At 45.6% G+C, this 19,769-nt stretch overlaps 1 protein-coding gene across 3 annotated transcripts in view; it reads right to left on the bottom strand.

Annotated features, from left to right (window-relative positions):
* The window catches only part of PTDSS2 (phosphatidylserine synthase 2), a 149,024-nt gene that overhangs the window by 38,430 nt on the left and 90,825 nt on the right, over positions 1–19,769 (bottom strand). For all 3 annotated transcript variants that reach the window (XM_068261000.1, XM_068261001.1, XM_068261002.1), the window contains 2 exons: positions 7,603–7,653; positions 4,141–4,254 (listed from right to left, as the gene is read on the bottom strand). In XM_068261000.1, coding sequence (XP_068117101.1) covers positions 4,141–4,254; positions 7,603–7,653 — 165 coding nt within the window. The remainder of the gene's footprint in view (positions 1–4,140; positions 4,255–7,602; positions 7,654–19,769) is intronic.

Genomic DNA, 19,769 nt, shown 5'->3' with positions numbered 1-19,769 from the left:
TTAGATTTCACCAAGTGTACCTAAAGCGAGGTAAAACTTAAAAAGAACCCGAGGTACGTTTCACAAATCCTATTAGCACACAGAGGCTGGTTCTGCATATAATGCCCAGCCTCTGTTGCTATATTATCTCCCCCCAGCCCCCTGCGCTCTGCTGTGCCCCCTAAAGTAAACCGCCGTGCTAGCGACACGCAGCGCGTCACCAGCAGGCTGTTTACATGTACACTGTCACTGTCCGCCGCTCCCCCGCCTTCTCTGTCGCAGCACCCCGCCCGCGTCCCTTTACTCCCCGCTGATTGGAGGGAAGGGACGCGGGTATGGAGCTGCAACAGAGGAGACAGGGGAGCAGCGGACAGTGACAGTGTACATGTAAACAGCCTGCTGGTGATACGCGTGTCGCTAGCACGGCGGTTTACTTTGAGAGGCACGATACTATAGCAACAGAGGCTGGGCATTATATGCAGAACCAGCCTCTGTGTGCTAATAGGATTTGTAAAACCCACCTCGGGTTCTCTTTAAGCTGAAGATGGCAGGGCTCTGAAAACAAAATTACATTGGTGGGTTTATTTTCCTACCTACTGTTGAAATACACCTACTTAACAGGGAACCTGAACTGAGTTGGATATGACAGCTGCCATGTTTATTTCCTTTATGCAATACCAGTTACCTGGATGTCCTGCTGATCACATTTGATCACAGATGTTTCTGACTGAAGTCAGACTTAATCTAGTCAGACTTCAGCTGCATGCTTGCTAGGGGTGTGTGATCCAGACATTACTGCAGATAAACAAATCAGCAGGACTACTGTGCTTCTGATATGGCTTAAAAGGAAAAAATGGCAGACTCCATATACCCCTCTCAGTGAAGATGTTCTTTAACAATTTTAGCATTAAATTTCTCTGCAATTTTTGCATCAAAAGTGTACAATTTTTTTTTAAGTGTTTCTTTATATTGCAAGCATTTTTGCAGACTGCTTGCAAGTTTTGCTCTTGCAAGCTGTCCGCATGCATACAACTTATTTTTATGTAATTCGTATTATAAATATTTTGCTTATTATTGTTTCTTTACTTTAATGTTGGCTATTATGGGTAGCAGTGCTTTTTTTTTTTCCTTTTTACAATTTTTTATATTGGATCTAATACAGATGTTTTTATCGGATCCAATACCAAAAATTTGAATTTGCTGCCTGATGTGATGGCATTGCGTGCAGCCGACGCCAGAGGGCACAACTCAGTGCCATCAGAGGGTCACGCAGGGAACGAGATCGTCGGGGGACAGGAAGCAGATGGAGGAAGAAGAGGAGATTGCCGCCAGGGATTGTCACCAGGAAGAGAATATGCGTGCAGTGAAGGTGCAAGGTGGAGGCGAGGGATTATGCACGCTAGCGCCGCGCAGGTGAGTAATAGTAAGAACAGGACGAGTCTGACTCCTCCTTACTGATTGTAGCTATATTTTAGGAAGAGTCAGGCTCGTCCTTATTGCTAGGGAGGTTGAAGGACACCAGAAGTAAGGGGGATATGGAGGCAAAAATATTTATCTCTTTTTAATCAATATCAGTTGCCTGGTGTCCTGCTAATCTTTCAAGCATCAGAAGTGTCTGAATCACACACCTGAAACAAGGCAGAGGATCACCAAAACAGCCAGGCAATTTGTATTGTTTAAAGGGAAATAAATATGGCAGCCTCCACATCCCTCTCACTTCAAGCGTTTTTTAATGCAATTTTACTCTGGCTCTCAGTTCCCCAGTAACGCTAATGTGAGGGATCCATTATACAAGTAGTCCTTTCCCTAGATTAGAGACAGGTTATGTCCAAAGCATGCAAGTTCTGGTGCATGGGTGGAATAGGCCAGATCTTATAATTTGACAGATAACTGAAGGTTGCCTCATCCAGAAGTGTGTGAATTTAATGGCCTTCCAAGCTCACTTTGTCAAGAACAGATCTGATCTTTGCCCTTTAAGGCACACTCCTGTTGCTGGAGGACGCTCACTCAGGGCATGCCGGATCATGCTAGGAATCCTTTCAGGCGCATCTCCAAAGGACTGTTTTTGAGGTAGCCAAGCACACTATGGGGTCACTTGCTAGGTCCTGGGCTGATACTGGATCAGCTTCAAACCCTGTGGATGGGAAGCTTACAAGGCGGTAACATGGTGGAGTTATGCAACTTCCATAGAACAAACACAAACAGAGGCAGAAGAGAAAGCCAAAGAAACTAAGGAGACCTACATAGTAGCAAAGCAAATGAGAAACGTTTCTTGGCAAGCTGCTTTGACCATTTCAAGCAGACAGTACTGGGAAATGCTATTAGCTAAAGGAATAAGCATTTATGAACAAGGGGAGAGGATAGGTAAAGAGGAGCTCAGCAGCAGAAACATCCCAGGAGCTTCATATTACAAATCCCGCTATACATTGTGGCTCAGCATTTGCAGCTACAGCTTAAAGAGGAACTGTAGTGAAAACAATTAATAAAAATAGCTTTTTTTTTTTTTTTACAATATTTATAGATTATTTACTCAATGTCTGCCCATTGAAAAGCTTTCTTCTCCCCGATTTACATCTTGAAATGTATCACTGGTAGTGACATCGTTAGTTCTGCCAGGTGATCTGTTTTTGAATGTTTGTTAATGAGAGTTCTATGCACAGAGGGATATACTGCTAACTTGGCAGTTGGAAAAAGCAGTTATTTCCCACAATGCAACAAGGTTCATAGACAGCATTCTGTCAGCATGGTCATGGCATCACACTGTGGGAGGAGTTCCACCACAATATCAGCCATACAGACCCCCCCCCCCCCCTCGCCCCCTAAATTCCGGGAGGCCAGCTATGGTTTTTGTACTGGCTTTAGAACCCTCAGTAAACTGACATTCCGCAGAGATCACCTGGCAGGAGTAAAGGTTCACACGCCTGTGATAAAATACTGAATGTAAATCAGGAAGAGGAAAGATTTTGCAATGGGCAAATACTGACTAAATAATCTATAAATGACTGTTGTAAAACAATAGGCAATGTTATCCATCATGTTATTTTGGTTACAGTTCTTCTTAAAGGGACTCAGCGCTGAAAACAATAAAAAGATTTATACATAACTGGGGGTTCCTCCAGCCCCATCCGCACAGATCGCTCCCACTCCGCCATCCTCCGATGCCCGCAGCTTCAGGAACCGGGTCTGGTCTTAAGTCAATGTAAGCACTATTTTCCGCGCAAAGAGTTATAAGAGTTCCATGAGCTGCCCAGAAGTAAAAAGTCCTCAGAGAGACTCCACACAAGCATAAATTCCAAACTTCAGCGCTGCATAGTCTCTTAAATTAGGAATCCATCACCAACACCACTCACAGTGCAAGCTTACCAGCTTCTAATAAGACCCAGATTATAAGGTCTGCACGTTCAATATTCCCCACGATCAGAGGCTTCCTTGTTGCCACTTTTCAGATATCATTCCTCAGATGGTATTCCCAGCATAAGAAACTTAAGAATGGACTCTCCACTCGGTAGGATGAATGTAAAAAATTTTTAATGATAAGCACTCAGGACAACGCGTTTCGTGGTATAAGCCGCTTCATCAGGTCAATATAGTGCTGTGGTCAGCAGTGGAAATACTGGGCGCCAAAACTTGTCTTAAGTCAGTTGGCTCCAGTCTACGCAGGAGAAGTGCGCTGTAGAGATACATAGAGGGTGCACTCCTGCGTAGACTGGAGCCGACTGACGTGACGGGACCCGGTTCCTGAAGCTGCAGGCAGCGGAGGACGGCGGCATGGGAGCGATCCGAGCAGATGGGGCTGGAGGAACCCCCAGGTATGTATAAATCTTTTTACTGTTTTCAGCTCTGGTACATTTTAAGCTGAAATGTATACAACAAGCCATTTATAGAAGTGCATACAGTAGTTGCTTGCCTGCGGATTGCATTTATAAGTAGTATTCCTAAGCATCAAGCAAGGGACGTTATCTTTGCATTCATGTTATACAGGTGGTTTCTATACTAAACACTGTGTGGAATAATCATACACTTAGCTGGTTTATGAAGCATTCATGGTGCAGATACATGATTTGTTCCTTATACAAAGCCAAAGTTATCCAAAGAAACTCCTATGCTGAGCACACAGCACTGCTGAGGTTCTGTAGGAGAGGCCGAGTTGTTCTCACTTACATGATCCCACCAACATTCACTGAAATTGGGTAGCTGATGCTCCAGGCTGTATTCCAGAAACTCAAACATAACGCTGATTATCATACACATCCACCAGTCTCTTATCATTAGTGTCTGCAAGAGAACAAGAGACAGCCATGTCAGTTCAGGTGCAAGCCTCACTGTTCTGTACAGTCATTCATGCAGCAGAAGCAGCATGAAACACGGCGAGGAGTGATTATGGATCACAGCACTATGGAAACCCATCTTCCATCTCCTGCAAGGGATGTTCCCTACATAAAGGAGATGGAGGTTTTATTTTTTTTACATACATGATTACATAATGGCTGGAGAGAGTATTCAGACTTCCTTCACTTTTTTCAACTAGTTATGTTTCAGGCTGGTGCTACAATCATTTAACGTGTACCTGAGACAAATTGGGATGAAAGGATTTATACTTACCTGGGGTTTCCTCCAGCCGCCAGTGGTCCATGGGATTCTTTGGAGTCCGTCTTGTCCCCTCCATCCCGCTGCAGTAAGTCCTGGTAAAGTACTCGACTAAGCCAGTCAGGGACTGCTGCGCATGCGTAACACTTCAGGAGTTTTTTTGAGGGTGCGTCCGGCAGGGACCACATAGGCACACTTGTCCCTGACTGGCTCAGTTGAGGCCAGAGACGTGCATGCACAGCAGTCAGCAACTACTGGGGCTTAAAGCGGGAGAATGGACAGGACCAGGACGACGCCAAGGGAGTCCACGGACTACAGGGGGGCTGGAGGAAGCACCAGGTAAGCAAGTGTTGTTTCAGGTTTACTTAACCTCCTTAGCGGTAATCCCGAGTCAGGCTCAGGGCAGAAATCTGCAGCTCAGAATGGTAATCTTGTGCCTGAGTAGGTTTTAAGCCTCATCTACACGGGTAGATAAGGCTGCGATCCGGCGGCTCGATTAGCCGCCGGATCGCCTCTTCCGCGTCCCCGCGTGTGCCTGCCGCGTCCCCGCTCGCCGCGTGTGCGCCGCATTCCATTCCCCGCTCATCCCCACTGGCGCCGCTTATCTTCCGCTCGATTCCCTGCCAATTGTCCCCTCGCGGGGAATCGGCGGAAGCAAGATCCGTCCTGTCGGATCTTATCAATCGAGCCGCATCAGCGGCTCAATTGATAAGGAACATCGCGGCCGCATCTACGCGTGTAGATGCGGCTTTATGCAGGAGCTGCTGTAGATCTCTCTGTAGTATGTTTTTTTTTCTTGTTTTTAAGGGCTAAAAGTTAGTGAAAAAAATTGCACGGCTTCTAGACCCGGAAATAATCATAACGCCAGGGAGGTTAAAGGATTTTTTTTTCTTCTGATTAATCTACACTTTGAACCTCATAATGACAAAGTAAATTACATTTTAAGCAATCTTTAAATACATTAGAAAGCAAAAAACCCTGAAATATCGCATTAAGTATTCAGACCCTCATTCTTTACTTGCTTGGAGCACCTTTGGCAGCAATTACAGCCTAAAGCAGGGGTGTCAAACTCAAATACAAAGTGGGCCAAAATTGTACATTGGGACCTAGTCGCCGTCCAAACTCAATGTTTACTGGCCAACTTCCTCCCTTATAAAGATCCCTAGTGTCTAGTGGTCCTCCCCTATATGTCTAGAGACCCCCAACCCTCCCCTATACAGTTCCCTAGTGTTTAGTGCTTTCCCCAAACCTCCCAATATGGCTTCCCTGGTGATCTAGGGCTTCACCTCCAATATAGCTTCCCTGGTGGTCTAGAGTGGGCCAAACATAATGAAAAGTGGGGAAACCACCTGAGGGCCAACGTAATGATTTAATTTTCAACAATGCTAAGTCACTTTGTAAGCCCCTCCACTGGCTATCTATCGCTCAAAGGATACAATTCAAAATCCTAACTCATCTACAGAGCATTTAACAGGCCAGCTCTTACTTAACCTTCCTGGCGGTAAGCCCAAGCTCCTCCAGAAGGTACGGCTCAGGCCCCGCTGGGCCGATTTGCATAATTTTTTTTGCTACATGCAGCTAGCACATGGCGACGGGGGAGCCCTCCAGGAGATCCCGGAGGGGCTGGGGTGATGCCGCTGATGACCTTGTCTCGCTACATGATATATATATATATAAAAAAAAATACGGCTGTGCTGCCCCCTGGCGGATTTTAATAAACAGCCAGGAGGGTTAAAAGCGGGATTAACCAGTTCTTGAACAAGCAACAGTATATCTATGCCCCTTGAGACTTCATCCTAGCTTGAGGGGTGTAGATATACGTACTCCACCACAATCCCCCACCACGTGTTTTCCCGTTGCTGCAAGCTAGGACGCTGATCGGTGAATGGGAACAGGCGTTTCCAAAGCCAATCAAAGTGCCTGTAATGAATGATCACCCGCATCAGCGAAATGCCAGTAGTCATTCTGAAAACAAAAGTACACATACACAACACTTCCTGTGTACGTCTTTTCATATAAAAAAAAACTATTAAATTTCACGCTTCTCTGGAACCCCTTCCACAATTTAATCATCACTCTCCTACAGTACACTTACCATCTTTAGGTGCTATCTGAAAATTCACTTTTTCAGGCAAGCATAGGACCTTAGCCAAGATATTGTTCTTAGCCATTGACCATCACTTCCCTCACCAATTGTTCATCCCCGTAAAAGGGTACCTGAGACGGGGGAAAATTGCAGACGATCCAGGAGGCAAAGGAGAACATCTAGGGCACAGGTGTCGAATTCCAGGCCTGGAGGGCCAGATCCATGCCAGTGTTAAGGACGGGCTGATTCAGACCCATCAATTAATTTGAGCTGTGTCAAAAAGGTGCGAGGATCTCGACTCTCGAAGGACAAGTTTGACGTCCCTGGTATAGGGTGTGATCAGGCTGGAAGAAGCCCCAAGTATGTATAATTTTTTTTCTCTCCCCACGTCTCAGGTTGGGCAGGGATCTCTTTCCCCTTAGAAGTTCTTACTGCTGTGTAAAGTGAGTACATATTATCCACCTTTAGGTACAATGCATTAGATGACCCGTTCACTTGTGAACTGTGTGTATCCCATTGTTTTATAATGGTTTATAGTTTGTACTCTCCATTGTACAGCACCACAGAGGGTGCTGACACAACACAAAACAACAACAACAACATCACTTCCATAGCGGATGTCTGACTCTGCTGAATGCACAGGGAGCTGAAAGGCAAACTCTATGCAACTCTGCTCCCAATGCTTATTTGCTGTAATATATAGCCAATTTTGATTATTTTTTTTTACTGTTAAGCAATAGAAAAATTAAATTAAAAAGATGGCCTTGACAAAGTACAGTAGCTTCCTATAGATCAGAAGGCATGTGTGAATATCTGTTTTTGATCAATTATAGATGGCCACCTTAAATCTTTGAAAATTGTGGGGGTTGGCTACTTCAGAAGAGAATGAGAGCATGGAGGCATCGAGAGCATGAGAAGATGGAAATGTGTGCTTTTTTGGCAAAACTTACTTTTATGTACCAGCCAAGAAAGTGTGCAGGTACGAATCCATCCATCTTATCCTGAAAAAAGAAAGGAAAGTATTTCAACCAGTGCCGACATGCCAACTCAAAGGAAACGTGCACAAGAGATGGGAAAAAAGTGCTTACATGTCACATACACAGCCTGTTGCACTATTTTCTGTGCTGCCAAATAAAGCTGCAAGAAAATAACCTCTCACCGTCTTGAATTTATGGTATTTAACAACTTTTTTTAAATTAAACACTGGTGAAAAATAACAAAGGGGGCAGCAAAAGTGTTTTGAAAGGGGTTTTAAAAAGAATGTTTTTGTACATACAGTAACTGTTCCAAATGTACATCGTTAAATGGCCTATTGTGCTGTTCTACATGGGACTAAGAATATGGCACTTAACCACACGTGCTGCAGCACACCAAGCAAAATGCAAATTCAAGATATTTCTATCTTCTATGGACAGCATCTACAAAACCATATATTAAACGGAAACGCCACTATTGTAGCAAAATAAGTTTCTTCAGTTTAGCGCTATAGAGTGAATAGATTATAAGCTAAACTGCAGAGAATGAGTTTTTGTTAATAGTGGCGTTTCCATTTAATATATGGTTTTAAAGATGCTGTCTATAGAAGATTAGCTGCATGCTTGTTTCGGGTGTGGTTCAGACACCACTGCAGCCAGAAAGCTCAGCAGGGCTGCCAGGCACCTGGTACTATTTAAAAGGAAATAGATATGGCAGCCTCCATATCCTTCTCACTTCATGTGTACGGCAAAGTGCCCATTAACAATGACATTTATCGACCATCTGATCCGATAATTGTGATCTGTAGGACAGAAATTATCTACCAAGTCCATAAATGGGATAGAAAATATAAACAATCTGATCATTTCAGATAGAATCGATCTGCAAAATGGATTGATAATCTGATTGTTAAAATGATGGCCATCAACAATCTCCAATTGTAATTATAAAAAATTGGATCATTAATGGACAAACACCTGGTGACATGATTATATACCGTGCGAAGGGCTGGGAAAAAAGCCAGTGCTTTATGAATCCTAAACAAATAAAACCTGATATTGCCCACGGCACCACATCATTTGCTCGTTGATTAAGCGATCGTGGAAGATGCATCGGGGAATGATCATTACTGGTGATTGCCTGACGCATCTTCACGTGGGTACTTAGCTAAAGTCTTTTCACTTCTGTTATACAGTAAAATCCCCCCCAAATGCTTGTTTTGCACTGTCTGTCTACCTTCAGAAAACTGAGTAAAAGCAGTCCAAGACAAATCATGAGAGCACATGGGCTGCCTATCCTGCAGCACAAGCTGTTCTAGATCTAATCTCCAATCTTATCCTGTGCACAGAACACAAAAGACTTTTGCCTGCACATTAATTTACTAAGAATGTTAATCTTCTAAACCAGACCTGTCACTTCGATATCATGTCACAAGAATCATTAAGACAGTACTACATTATTCTGAGTTAAAGATACTATTCATGCTCAAAACACTCTTTATGGTGCCCAACCTTATCTAAATATAGCCAAGACCAAGGAGCTTATTGTGGATTTAAAAAGAAAACAGATGACATTCAACCACTTAAAGAGACTCTGAAGTCTCGCTAAAATGAGGTTTTTATTTTAAAAACCTCATTAACATTATAGTCTCACCTAAAACAATTCGGAGTGCCACAAGGATCAATCCTATCCCCTCTGCTGTTTGCAATCTACATGTTGCCAATCGGTACACTTATCCAACGACATGGCCTGACGTACCACTGCTACGCCGATGACACACAGCTATACCTGTCCTTCAAACCTGGTGGAACAGACCCTACCCCAAAAATAAACTCTTGCTTAGCTGAGCTTCAGGCATGGATGAATGATAACTGGTTGAAACTGAATGCTGACAAAACTGAGGTCCTCTTTGTTCAAAGCCAGTGCTCGCCATCAAAACAGCTCTATCCTAAAGCAACACCAATCAGGATTGGGAATTCAGACATAAATAGCTCCAACCTGGGGAATTGAGTTTCAGAAACCAAATTTCATCTGTAGTTAAATCTTCCTTCTTTCATCTGAAGAACATTGCAAAGATTAAACATCTGATTCCCCCAGAGGATCTTCAAACCCTAGTCCACGCCTTCATCACATCACGGCTGGACTACTGCAATGCCCTTTATGCTGGCCTCCCCAAAAAGGACCTGCGTCGCCTGCAATTAGTGCAGAATGCTGCTGCCAGATTGCTAACAAACCAGCCTCGCCACTGTCACATTACACCGATCCTTCGCTCACTGCACTGGCTACCAGTAGAATGGAGAATACTCTTCAAGATTGGACTGCTGACATTCAAATCCCTGCACAATCTGGGCCCTGGATACATGAAGGACTTGCTGAAGCTGCACCACACCTCTCACAACCTCAGATCAGCAAGTTCTATAAACTTGGTCACTCCCAGAGTGCACCTCAAAAAATCTGGAGACAGAGCCTTCTGTCATGCTGCCCCTACTCTTTGGAACTCCCTACCACATCCAGTAAAGACAGCACCATCCCTGGAGCTATTCAAATCCAGACTGAAAAGCCACCTGTTTAGCCTGGCATTTCCAGATTTATAAAATTCTTCCTCTGTACCACGATGGTCGGAGCCATGCTTATGCGCTTTGAGTCCCACGGGAGAAAAGCGCTTTACAAATGTTATTTGTTGTTGTTGTTGTTGTTGTTGTTGTAGTAAAACGCCCCCCCCCCCCCCCCGATCACCCCAAACTCATGGGAGTACAGGGTAGGCAAAATCCACAACTTTCTTGGTCATGGATTTTGCTGCCGCCTCTATGCGCGTCAATCAGCGCGTGTCTCCGCCTCTCCCCTGCCCCTCTCAGTGAAGGAAGACTGAGAGGGGCGGGGGAGAGGCGGCGATCGGCGCTGATTGTCACGCATAGAGGCAGAGCCACGCTGCCTCTATGCGGAAGTTGCCTGCCTGTACCCCTGTGAATTTGGGGTGATCGAGGGGGTTTGCAGCCGTGGTTCTGCTGCGTTTTAGGTGAGACTATAATGTTAATGAGGTTTTTAAAATAAAAACCTCATTTTAGCGAGACTTCAGAGTCGCTTTAATGATGGCAAATGTGTGGAGAGGGTCACCGACTTCCACTTTTTGGGAGTTACTATACGAGAGGACTTGACTTGGGGGTCACATATTGCTGAAGTAGTGAATAAGGCACAGAAGAGGTTATACTATATAAAAGGACCCTGAGCAGACGCATAAATTGAAAATCTGGACTTGCCTGGGGCTTCCTCCAGCCCCCCATAACCTGCAAGATCTCCAGCATCCTTTTGGTCCCTTCCGTGATCCCGCTGGTGGCTCCGGTAATCCGTTGACTTCGGCTGAAGACGCTCATGCGCAGCTCGTGGGCACCCGGTGCACCATCATGCCAGGCGCCACAAGCATCCTGCACATGCGTAGGATGCTTAAAGGACACCCGAGGCGAAAATAAACAAATGAAATAAACGATTGCATCTATCTTCCTTCTCCTAAAAATGACTTTTTAAGATATTCCAGTTTTATTTTATGTTTAAATCTACTTTTTGAGTTTTTACTGTTTTATTGTTTTTGCTCAATGACACATTCATTAAAGTATACCAGAGCTAACATCTATGAACTATTGACCCTTTATTATCTCTTTCCTGCTCTCAGAAGCCATTTTCTGCTAGGAAAGTGTTTTATAGTTGGAATTTTTTATCAGTGAGGGTCACACTGTAGTCACTTCTGGTCTAAATCAGGACGTAGTCAGCCACCAACATATCTGATATTTAACTCTTTCAGGCAGAGAAAGAAAAAAAGGAACACAGCATAGTTATCTGTGTGCTAGGCACTGTAAATACACATGTCTATCTTATGTCACCTCGAATATCCTTTAAGGGCCCCTCGAAGTGTGCTTAGGAAGATTATTCCTGAGAAATAGTTTGAGTCCTTTTATCACTGGACAGTAGAGTCTTCTGGTCTATGGTCTGTGCATGGTTCTCCAGCTGCACAGTAAAAGCAGCTTCATAGGGTTATTAAAGCGGTTTAAAACCTTGACAGAATATTCAAAAAAAACGTTTTCCTACTTTTTATATGCCATACGGTTATATTTGCATTTGTGCATAAGTAGTTTTATTCATTTAGATATTATAGGTTCCCAAAAGTAGTTTTTTGCTTTGTGAGCCTGTCATGATATGACATGAGGATTGTCCATTAACAGTGAGCAGACATGAAATCCAATGACGAACACTTTATTCTGATCCATACATCAGAGAACTTCCATCAATATAGGAGCATACAGCTTTCACCTAGCTGTCCCACACCAGAATGACTCCCTCTCTCTCTCTCTACCAGACAGTATAACAAGCTTAGCAAACAGACATCAAATGTTAGCAGACTGGCCTTGCTCTTATCATCTGCTAACAGACAATAGAACAATGGCAAATGCCCCACCTGACTCCAGTAACTTACAATCAATGCAGAGACATAGCCTAATCACAGCAAACAAACAATGCAGGAATAAAATACAATTAGTAAAAATACAGTCATATTACATATCATACATCACATTCCTCCCCCATATGTTCCTGGACCCCCAGGTGAGCCCATTAGTTGGGTGAGACTGAGGTACAGGTATGTGGCAATTCTGTCCATCTACTCCTTCTCAGTCTAGGTGGGAGTTCATAATTAATTGTCCTTGTCTTCATATGTGCTGGTTGCACTTTTACTCGCTGTCCACATATGATTTGTCCATTCAATTCAAATACAGCCCTCGCTGCATCATCCGGACTCTCAAACTCAACAAAGCCAAATCCAGGTGGACTCCTGGAGATCCAGATATTGCGCACAGGTCCATAGCAGCCAAACGCTTGCCTCAACTCCCACTTGTTGCTTTGGCTTCCCAAGTGTCCAATGTACACCTTGGAATTTGTCCTGCAAGCTCCATGGGAGTGGGCACAGTCAGATGAGTCAGTGGTCAAGATATTATTCGACACACGAACAAAATTAACCCCTCTGGCATGTTCTCTTTCCGCTATTGTTCTTAAGAGTGGGGAAACATCTGTGGAGTTAGTTGCCACATTCCTGCCAACAGCAGGCTGAGGACTCCGAGCAGTTCCATTGTCTCTGATGACATGCGGGCATGCTGCTACCAGGTGCTCAGTCGACCCACAGCCAAAGCATGACTTCCTCACCTGGTTGCTTCTATCAGCTGAAGTGGCAGAACTCCTCTCTGGAGTGGTGGGCCTGGGCTCTACACAGGATGGTGTCCTGGATGCTTCACAGACACACCGATCCTCTGGTAGATGACACACCTGGGACCGGTTCTCCACAAACTGATCGGCCAGCTTTGCAGCATCCCTCATTGTTAGAGGCTTGCGATCCAGCACCCACATTTTCACCTTTGGAGGACAGCAGCTCAGGAATTGTTCTCTCAAACAAAGTTCTTTTAAGTCCTCCAAAGTCCTGACACTACTGCCCTGAATCCACTGATTAAACATGTGTGTCAGTTTCACTCCAAATTCAGCAAAAGAGTCTTTTGAGGTCTTAAACAAGGATCGGAAAGACTGTCTGTATGCCTCTGGAGTTTTGGCATACCGAGCCAGCAATGCCCGTTTCACTTCCACAAAGTTAATTCTTTGCTCCAGAGGCAGCAATTTAAAAGTGTCACTGGCACGCCCAGTCAGCTTTCCTAATAGGATGCGATGCCACTCACTGGTTGGAATACAGTGTGTCTCACAAATGAGTTCAAAATTTTCCAAGTAGGCATCAATTTCCTCTTTACTGTCATCAAACATGGGGAATAAGGAATACAGTCTGACAGTGTCCATATGTGGCTGTGACATTCCCCCCTGAGATCGGTACACATTCTGTGCCATCATCTCACTCAGCACTCTGAGCAATGTGTGAAGCATGTCCTCACCTCTGGCAACACCTTCCTGGGTCTGTTCCTGAGACTGTTCCTCCAAGCCTTCATCGGTCTGCACATCTCCACCTTCACTTGGTGCCTCACCATTACTGGCAGCTTGTATCCTCTCCATCAAAAGTTCCACAAGCTGAGGTTTCTTCAGCCCATCAGGATGTAAGCCCCTCTTACGGCATAATTTCCGAAGGGTAGCGATTTCCAGCTCCTGCAGCATCTCCTCCATGCTTCTGGTCTTCCAAAGTCTGCTCTTTCCCAGCACTGCTCACCAATATGTCATGATATGACATGAGGATTGTCCATAAACAGTGAGCAGACATGAAATCCAATGACGAACACTTTATTCTGATCCATACATCAGAGAACTTCCATCAATATAGGAGCATACAGCTTTCACCTAGCTGTCCCACACCAGAATGACTCCCTCTCTCTCTCGACCAGACAGTATAACAAGCTTAGCAAACAGACATCAAATGTTAGCAGACTGGCCTTGCTCTTATCATCTGCTAACAGACAATAGAACAATGGCAAATGCCCCACCTGACTCCAGTAACTTACAATCAATGCAGAGACATAGCCTAATCACAGCAAACAAACAATGCAGGAATAAAATACAATTAGTAAAAATACAGTCATATTACATATTATACATCACAGAGCCGACTTTAGATTTATTAACAACTGGTTTTATTCATTATGTAGTGAAGGCAGACATGCTTTGACTCTCTGTCTGTGTTGAGCTGCTTCTCCACAGTCAGAGAATGTGTCACATTCCTCACTTGATACATTTAAGTAGACACAAGATAACATTATCTAAAGTTCGGTTGTGTCCACATTTCACTACACTGAACTTTCAAGCTCTGTGTGTAACCCTTCAAATGCTGGTCTAGTAAAAAAAAAAATTGCTGGTTGCATATAATATGCTGTAAATAATGTTTTAGAGCAAAGATGAAATGCAGGGTTATATTCTGCTTCAAGATTGCCTAGCAGTTAGCTGGCTGTCCTCTTCTTCCATTAGAAGAATTGTATACTTCCTATTGTTTTATGAATATTAAAAAAAAAAATGTAAGATACTCCTCACATCCAGGACATGTTATTTCAACGTCTGCCTTCTGGAAAATGTCTAAACTTACAAAAACTAAGTCAACTAGATTAAAGAATAGATTTTATCCTTCAGCCATTACTATATCCGCCGCTGATCTCCGGGTCTGTGTCCCCAAGCTCCAGGAGCCCCCGCCACATCAGCCCATCTGCGAGGTAAGCCCGCAAATAGACAACCTCTGCCCCCTCCGTCCCTCTGCCACTTTGCACCCTCCTGGCTGCTCCAGTCCGGCTGTGCTGCGGATACAACTGTACCCACAACCTATCTGCACTGCCTGCACCACAGCCCTGAGACGAACGATCAGTACTGCCTGTCTATCAAGTTGATCTTTGCACCCAGGCACTGTACATACATCACATTATATATTAACTCTCCAACTACCACTGCACCCTGGCGCTGCACTGAACTGTATACAGCTGTTGTGTTCTGTCTGCTCCCTCTACCACTACCACTGCCCTTCAGCTTGCCCACTACTAAGCCCACATCTGGCAAAGTCACTCAGGCCTGGTGCACTGCTTTTGATCAGCCTGAGCCACACTCACTGGATGGACTATCTGCTGCGCCTGCTCCCCTATCACCCTACCTGCTGCTATGCTAGTGAGCTTGCATCCGGCGGTCTGCCACGGTAGGGACTATCTGCTATCACAGCATGCTGGCCTGGTCCTGGTCAATAAGCACCACTGCCCCACTCCCCCCACACATAGCTGCTCCCCCTATGCCACCCCAGCGCAACATCTACTCCAGGGTGCAGCTCCTCCAGTGGGAAACATGCGGCACCCACCCGGGGGTGAGGCTGCTATACAACGAGGTATGGAACCATGCCCAACGAATCGCAGGTCTTGTCCATGCGTCCCCTACTCATCGAAGGAAGAGAGGCTGCCGGGCAGGCGCTCAAGTGAGACTCAAAAGGAAAGGGCTGAGGTCGGCGATCCCCTCAGTCCTCCTGGCAAACGTCCGCTCCCTCCCAAACAAGCTAGATGAACTCCGTCTTCTCAGCGACAAGAGGGAGCTCAGCAGCAACACCCCAATCCTCTGCTTCACAGAGACGTGGCTACGGGATGACATCCCAGACAATGCCCTTCAGCTCCCAAACTTCAGCTTAATACGAGCAGACCGCAGCACTGTCCTCTCTGGTAAAAAGAAGGGCGGAGGTATCTGTTTTTACATCTGCCAATCATGGTGCCTAAACACTTCGATACTAGCCAAGAGCTGCTCCCCCGAGCTAGAACTTCTGATAGTCAACTGCAGGCCGATATACTCGCCCAGGGAGTTCTCCTCCTTTGTCCTCGTAGGAGTGTACATCCCTCCAGATGCCGATGCCAGACACGCTCTGCGTGACTTGAGCGACACCATCACACAATGGGAGTCATCCTTTCCGGACTCGCTGTTCATCGTAATGGGGGACTTCAACAGAGCCAATCTCCGCCATGAGCTACCACGTTTTCACCAGCACGTGGCCTGCCCCACCAGGGGCCGGAACACCCTCGACCATTGTTATACAGTGCTGAAAGATGCCTACAAAGCCATACCACGGGCAGCACTGGGCTTCTCCGACCACTCTCTCGTCCACCTGATCCCCACCTACAGGAGGCGCCTGGAGTCAATGAAACCCATTCTCAAGTCTACCAAAGTGTGGTCGAGTGAAGCCAAACTCCAACTCCAGGCGTGTTTCGACTGCACTGACTGGAAGGCATTGGAAGCCCCAAACCTGGACGAATGGGCAGACAACATCTCTTCATATATCAGCTTTTGCGAGGACACCTGCATACCTACCAAGTCCTTCAAAGTCTACCCGAACAATAAACCGTGGTTCTCCAACAAACTACGGCAACTGAGGAGAAGCAAGGAAGCAGCGCACAAGGCCGGAAATCAGGAAGACTATAGGACAGCAAGGAACAACCTGAAGCGAGAACTAAGAGCCGCCAAAAAGGAGTACGCGGAAAGGTTGAGACGCAACCTCCTTTCAAATGACCCACGAGCTGTCTGGAAAGGGCTCAAAGTTGTCACGAACTACAAGCCCTCCCCCCAGCAGGCAACGCCAAGTGCCAAGCTAGCAGAAGACCTAAGCAGATTCTACAGCAGGTTTGAAAACCAGGAGGCAGCAGCAGAGCCTGAGACAGCTACTGCCCACTCCACAGCCAAAGACTATGATGTCCCAGACCTGAACCCTCCACCACCAGCTGTGTGTGAAGCTGACGTCCTCCTCCACCTGTCAAAACTGAATGCGAGGAAAGCCTCTGGGCCTGATGGGGTGTCACCAGCCTGCCTGAAAACATGCTCACAGCAGCTAGCTCCCATCCTGACCCCCATCTTCAACAAATCCCTTCAGGAAGGCAAGGTCCCCGCGTGCTTCAAACAGTCCACTATCATTCCGGTCCCCAAGAAGCAGGGAAACTCCGAACTCAACAATTTCAGGCCGGTGGCCCTCACCTCCAACATCATGAAAACCTTTGAAAGAGCAGTTCTGTCCCACATTAAGCTCGACGCCACCCCCCTACTAGACCCATTCCAGTTTGCATATAGAGCAAACAGATCCACTGATGATGCTATCAACATCTGTTTAGAGCTTGTAAACGATCACTTGGACAAATCTAACACGTATGCCAGGATCCTTCTACTAGACTTTAGCTCGGCTTTTAACACCATCTGCCCCCGCATACTGCAGAGCAATCTGGAAGAGCTAAATGTCCATCCCACCCTTCGCCTGTGGATCACCGACTTCCTGACCAACAGGTCTCAAGTCGTGAAGCTAGGGGATGTCATCTCTCAACCAAGGGTAACAAACACGGGGGCCCCACAAGGCTGTGTCTTATCACCGATCCTATTCTCCCTCTACACAAACAACTGTAGATCCAGGGAAAACTCTGTCAAGGTCATCAAATTTGCGGATGACACCACCATCGTTGGCCTGGTGACCAACAACGACGAACAGGACTACCGCCGGGAGGTCGACAGAATATGCCAGTGGTGCAGGGATAACAGACTGGTCCTTAACACAGCCAAAACTGTTGAGGTGATAGTAGACTTCAGGAGGCATGCTCCTGCCCCCCCACCAATCCACATTGATGGCTTTGAAGCTGAGCGAGTGGCCAGCGTTCGCCTCCTGGGCACCACCATCTCAAATGACCTGACCTGGAAGGAAAACACCACCTTAACTCAGAGGAAAGCCCAGCAGAGGCTGTTCTTCCTCCGACAACTGAAGAAGTTCGGCATGGCCCAGGAATTGCTGATGAACTTCTACACTGCCACCATAGAGTCCGTCCTCTGCTCTTCGATCCTTGTATGGTACGCTGGATCGTCCAACAGGGATAGATACAAACTTCAGAGGATCATTAGATCGGCGGAAAGGATCATTGGGAGACCACTCCCCTCACTCGACTGCCTACATATCTCCAGGCTACGCTCCAGAGCACTGAAGATTGCCGGTGACCCCTCACACCCTGGTCACCGCTTTTTCATCCGTCTACCGTCAGGCCGCAGGTACCGAGCCATCTACGCAAAAACTTCGAGGCACAGTAACTCCTTTTTCCCCTCTGCTGTCAACCTCCTGAACTCACTTGACTGAACTAGCGAACATAACTCTATGCTGAATCTGGACACTGACACTGATCACTTTACTGTATTCTATTGCCCATTTTGCACCCCTGTTTTTGTATATAGTATGGACTGTTCTGCACTTTTTGTCTCTGCATGTTTGTCTTTTTGTACTTCCTGTGTTTACTTTGAGCAAGTGTAAGGTGCCAAACCCAATTCCGGGCATGACCCAGTCGTGCTTGGCGAATAAATTTGATTCTGATTCTGATTCTGATTCTGATATGAAATGCTACAAAGTGGTCATGTTGATAAGGGGTTTGTGCAATGCAATATATGTAGGAATGGGCTTCTCGCTCAGTCAACATTTTGGATTCAAAATTTTGCTAAAAAGAGAGTGCGCCACCCCTTTAAAAACATAAAAATAAGTCCCCAAACCGTTCCTACTGTAAAAAGTCCTTAAAATAGGTCAATCAGGATCCAAATGTCCAGGTACTCCAAAGGCTTGATTAATCAATGTAGGACTCCGCTCATGCAAAAGAAGAAAACAAAGAACCATAGTGCGATCTGTTTATAAAATTATTGTACAGGGACCATCACCCTATGGGACCCAATCCATGCAATTTCTACCGTGGGGTCACCTCTATCACCACAGGTGGTAGCCAACAAATGGCACGCTCACCTTAGAGGCTGCCCAACCCCTACAGACAGCAACCACGTTTATGTAATTATCCGGCTCCTCTCCTCTGGTGCAGATACGTTCATTCTCGGACAAAACAACAAGAGATCATAGTGCAATCTAACTTTCAAACCAAGTGGTCTCACTACCATCCACCTCTATCTCACTGCTGCTCACCCTTTGCTGCCGCTGCCCACACTCACAGACAGCTGTCCAAACTTGGTTGGTGTGCAGTCTCAGCCACAAACTGTGCAGACAATGTCCACCATCCAGCAAATTCTGATATGTATCTAGGGCTGAGAAGCTTCTAATAGTGTAAAACCATTGATTTATTCAATAAAATCCAGAGATTATACTCACAAACATCAAGTAAAAAAGCGCATATAATGTTAAAAGGATCAGGGGACGTCTCCTCCTGCTGCTGGTCGCTTCCTTTCCTGGCTCCGCCCTACGCGTTACGTCATACGACTCATCTTCTTTTGCATGTGCGGAGTCCTACATTGATTAATCAAGCCTTTGGAGTACCTGGACATTTGGATCCTGATTGACCTATTTTAAGGACTTTTTACAGTAGGAACGGTTTTGGGACTTATTTTTATGTTTTTAAAGGGGTAGCGCACTCTTTTTAGCAAAATTTTGACTCTATAAGGATGTGCATGTAGCATCAATTTGAGTTGCAGCAAGCCTAGACAATAGAGGGGAGAGGGATAGAAGGGGAGCGCAATTGATACGTTTACATATCAAAATTTTGGATTACATGCGGTTTTAAGGCAGAATAATTGTACTTGACATACCTGCATGTCCCTACTATTGTTTACAGAAAAACTGACCAATGAATAGTCCAATCTCCTCATATTCATACCTGCTGAAGTGACAACAATCTATACAGTGATAAGGAGTGACAGGATGAGGAAG

The sequence above is a fragment of the Hyperolius riggenbachi genome, chromosome 11 (assembly GCF_040937935.1).
Source record: "Hyperolius riggenbachi isolate aHypRig1 chromosome 11, aHypRig1.pri, whole genome shotgun sequence".
Classification (NCBI taxonomy): domain Eukaryota; kingdom Metazoa; phylum Chordata; class Amphibia; order Anura; family Hyperoliidae; genus Hyperolius; species Hyperolius riggenbachi.
The sequence above is the reverse complement of the archived record's forward strand: the minus strand, read 5'-3'. Positions and strand labels throughout refer to the sequence as shown.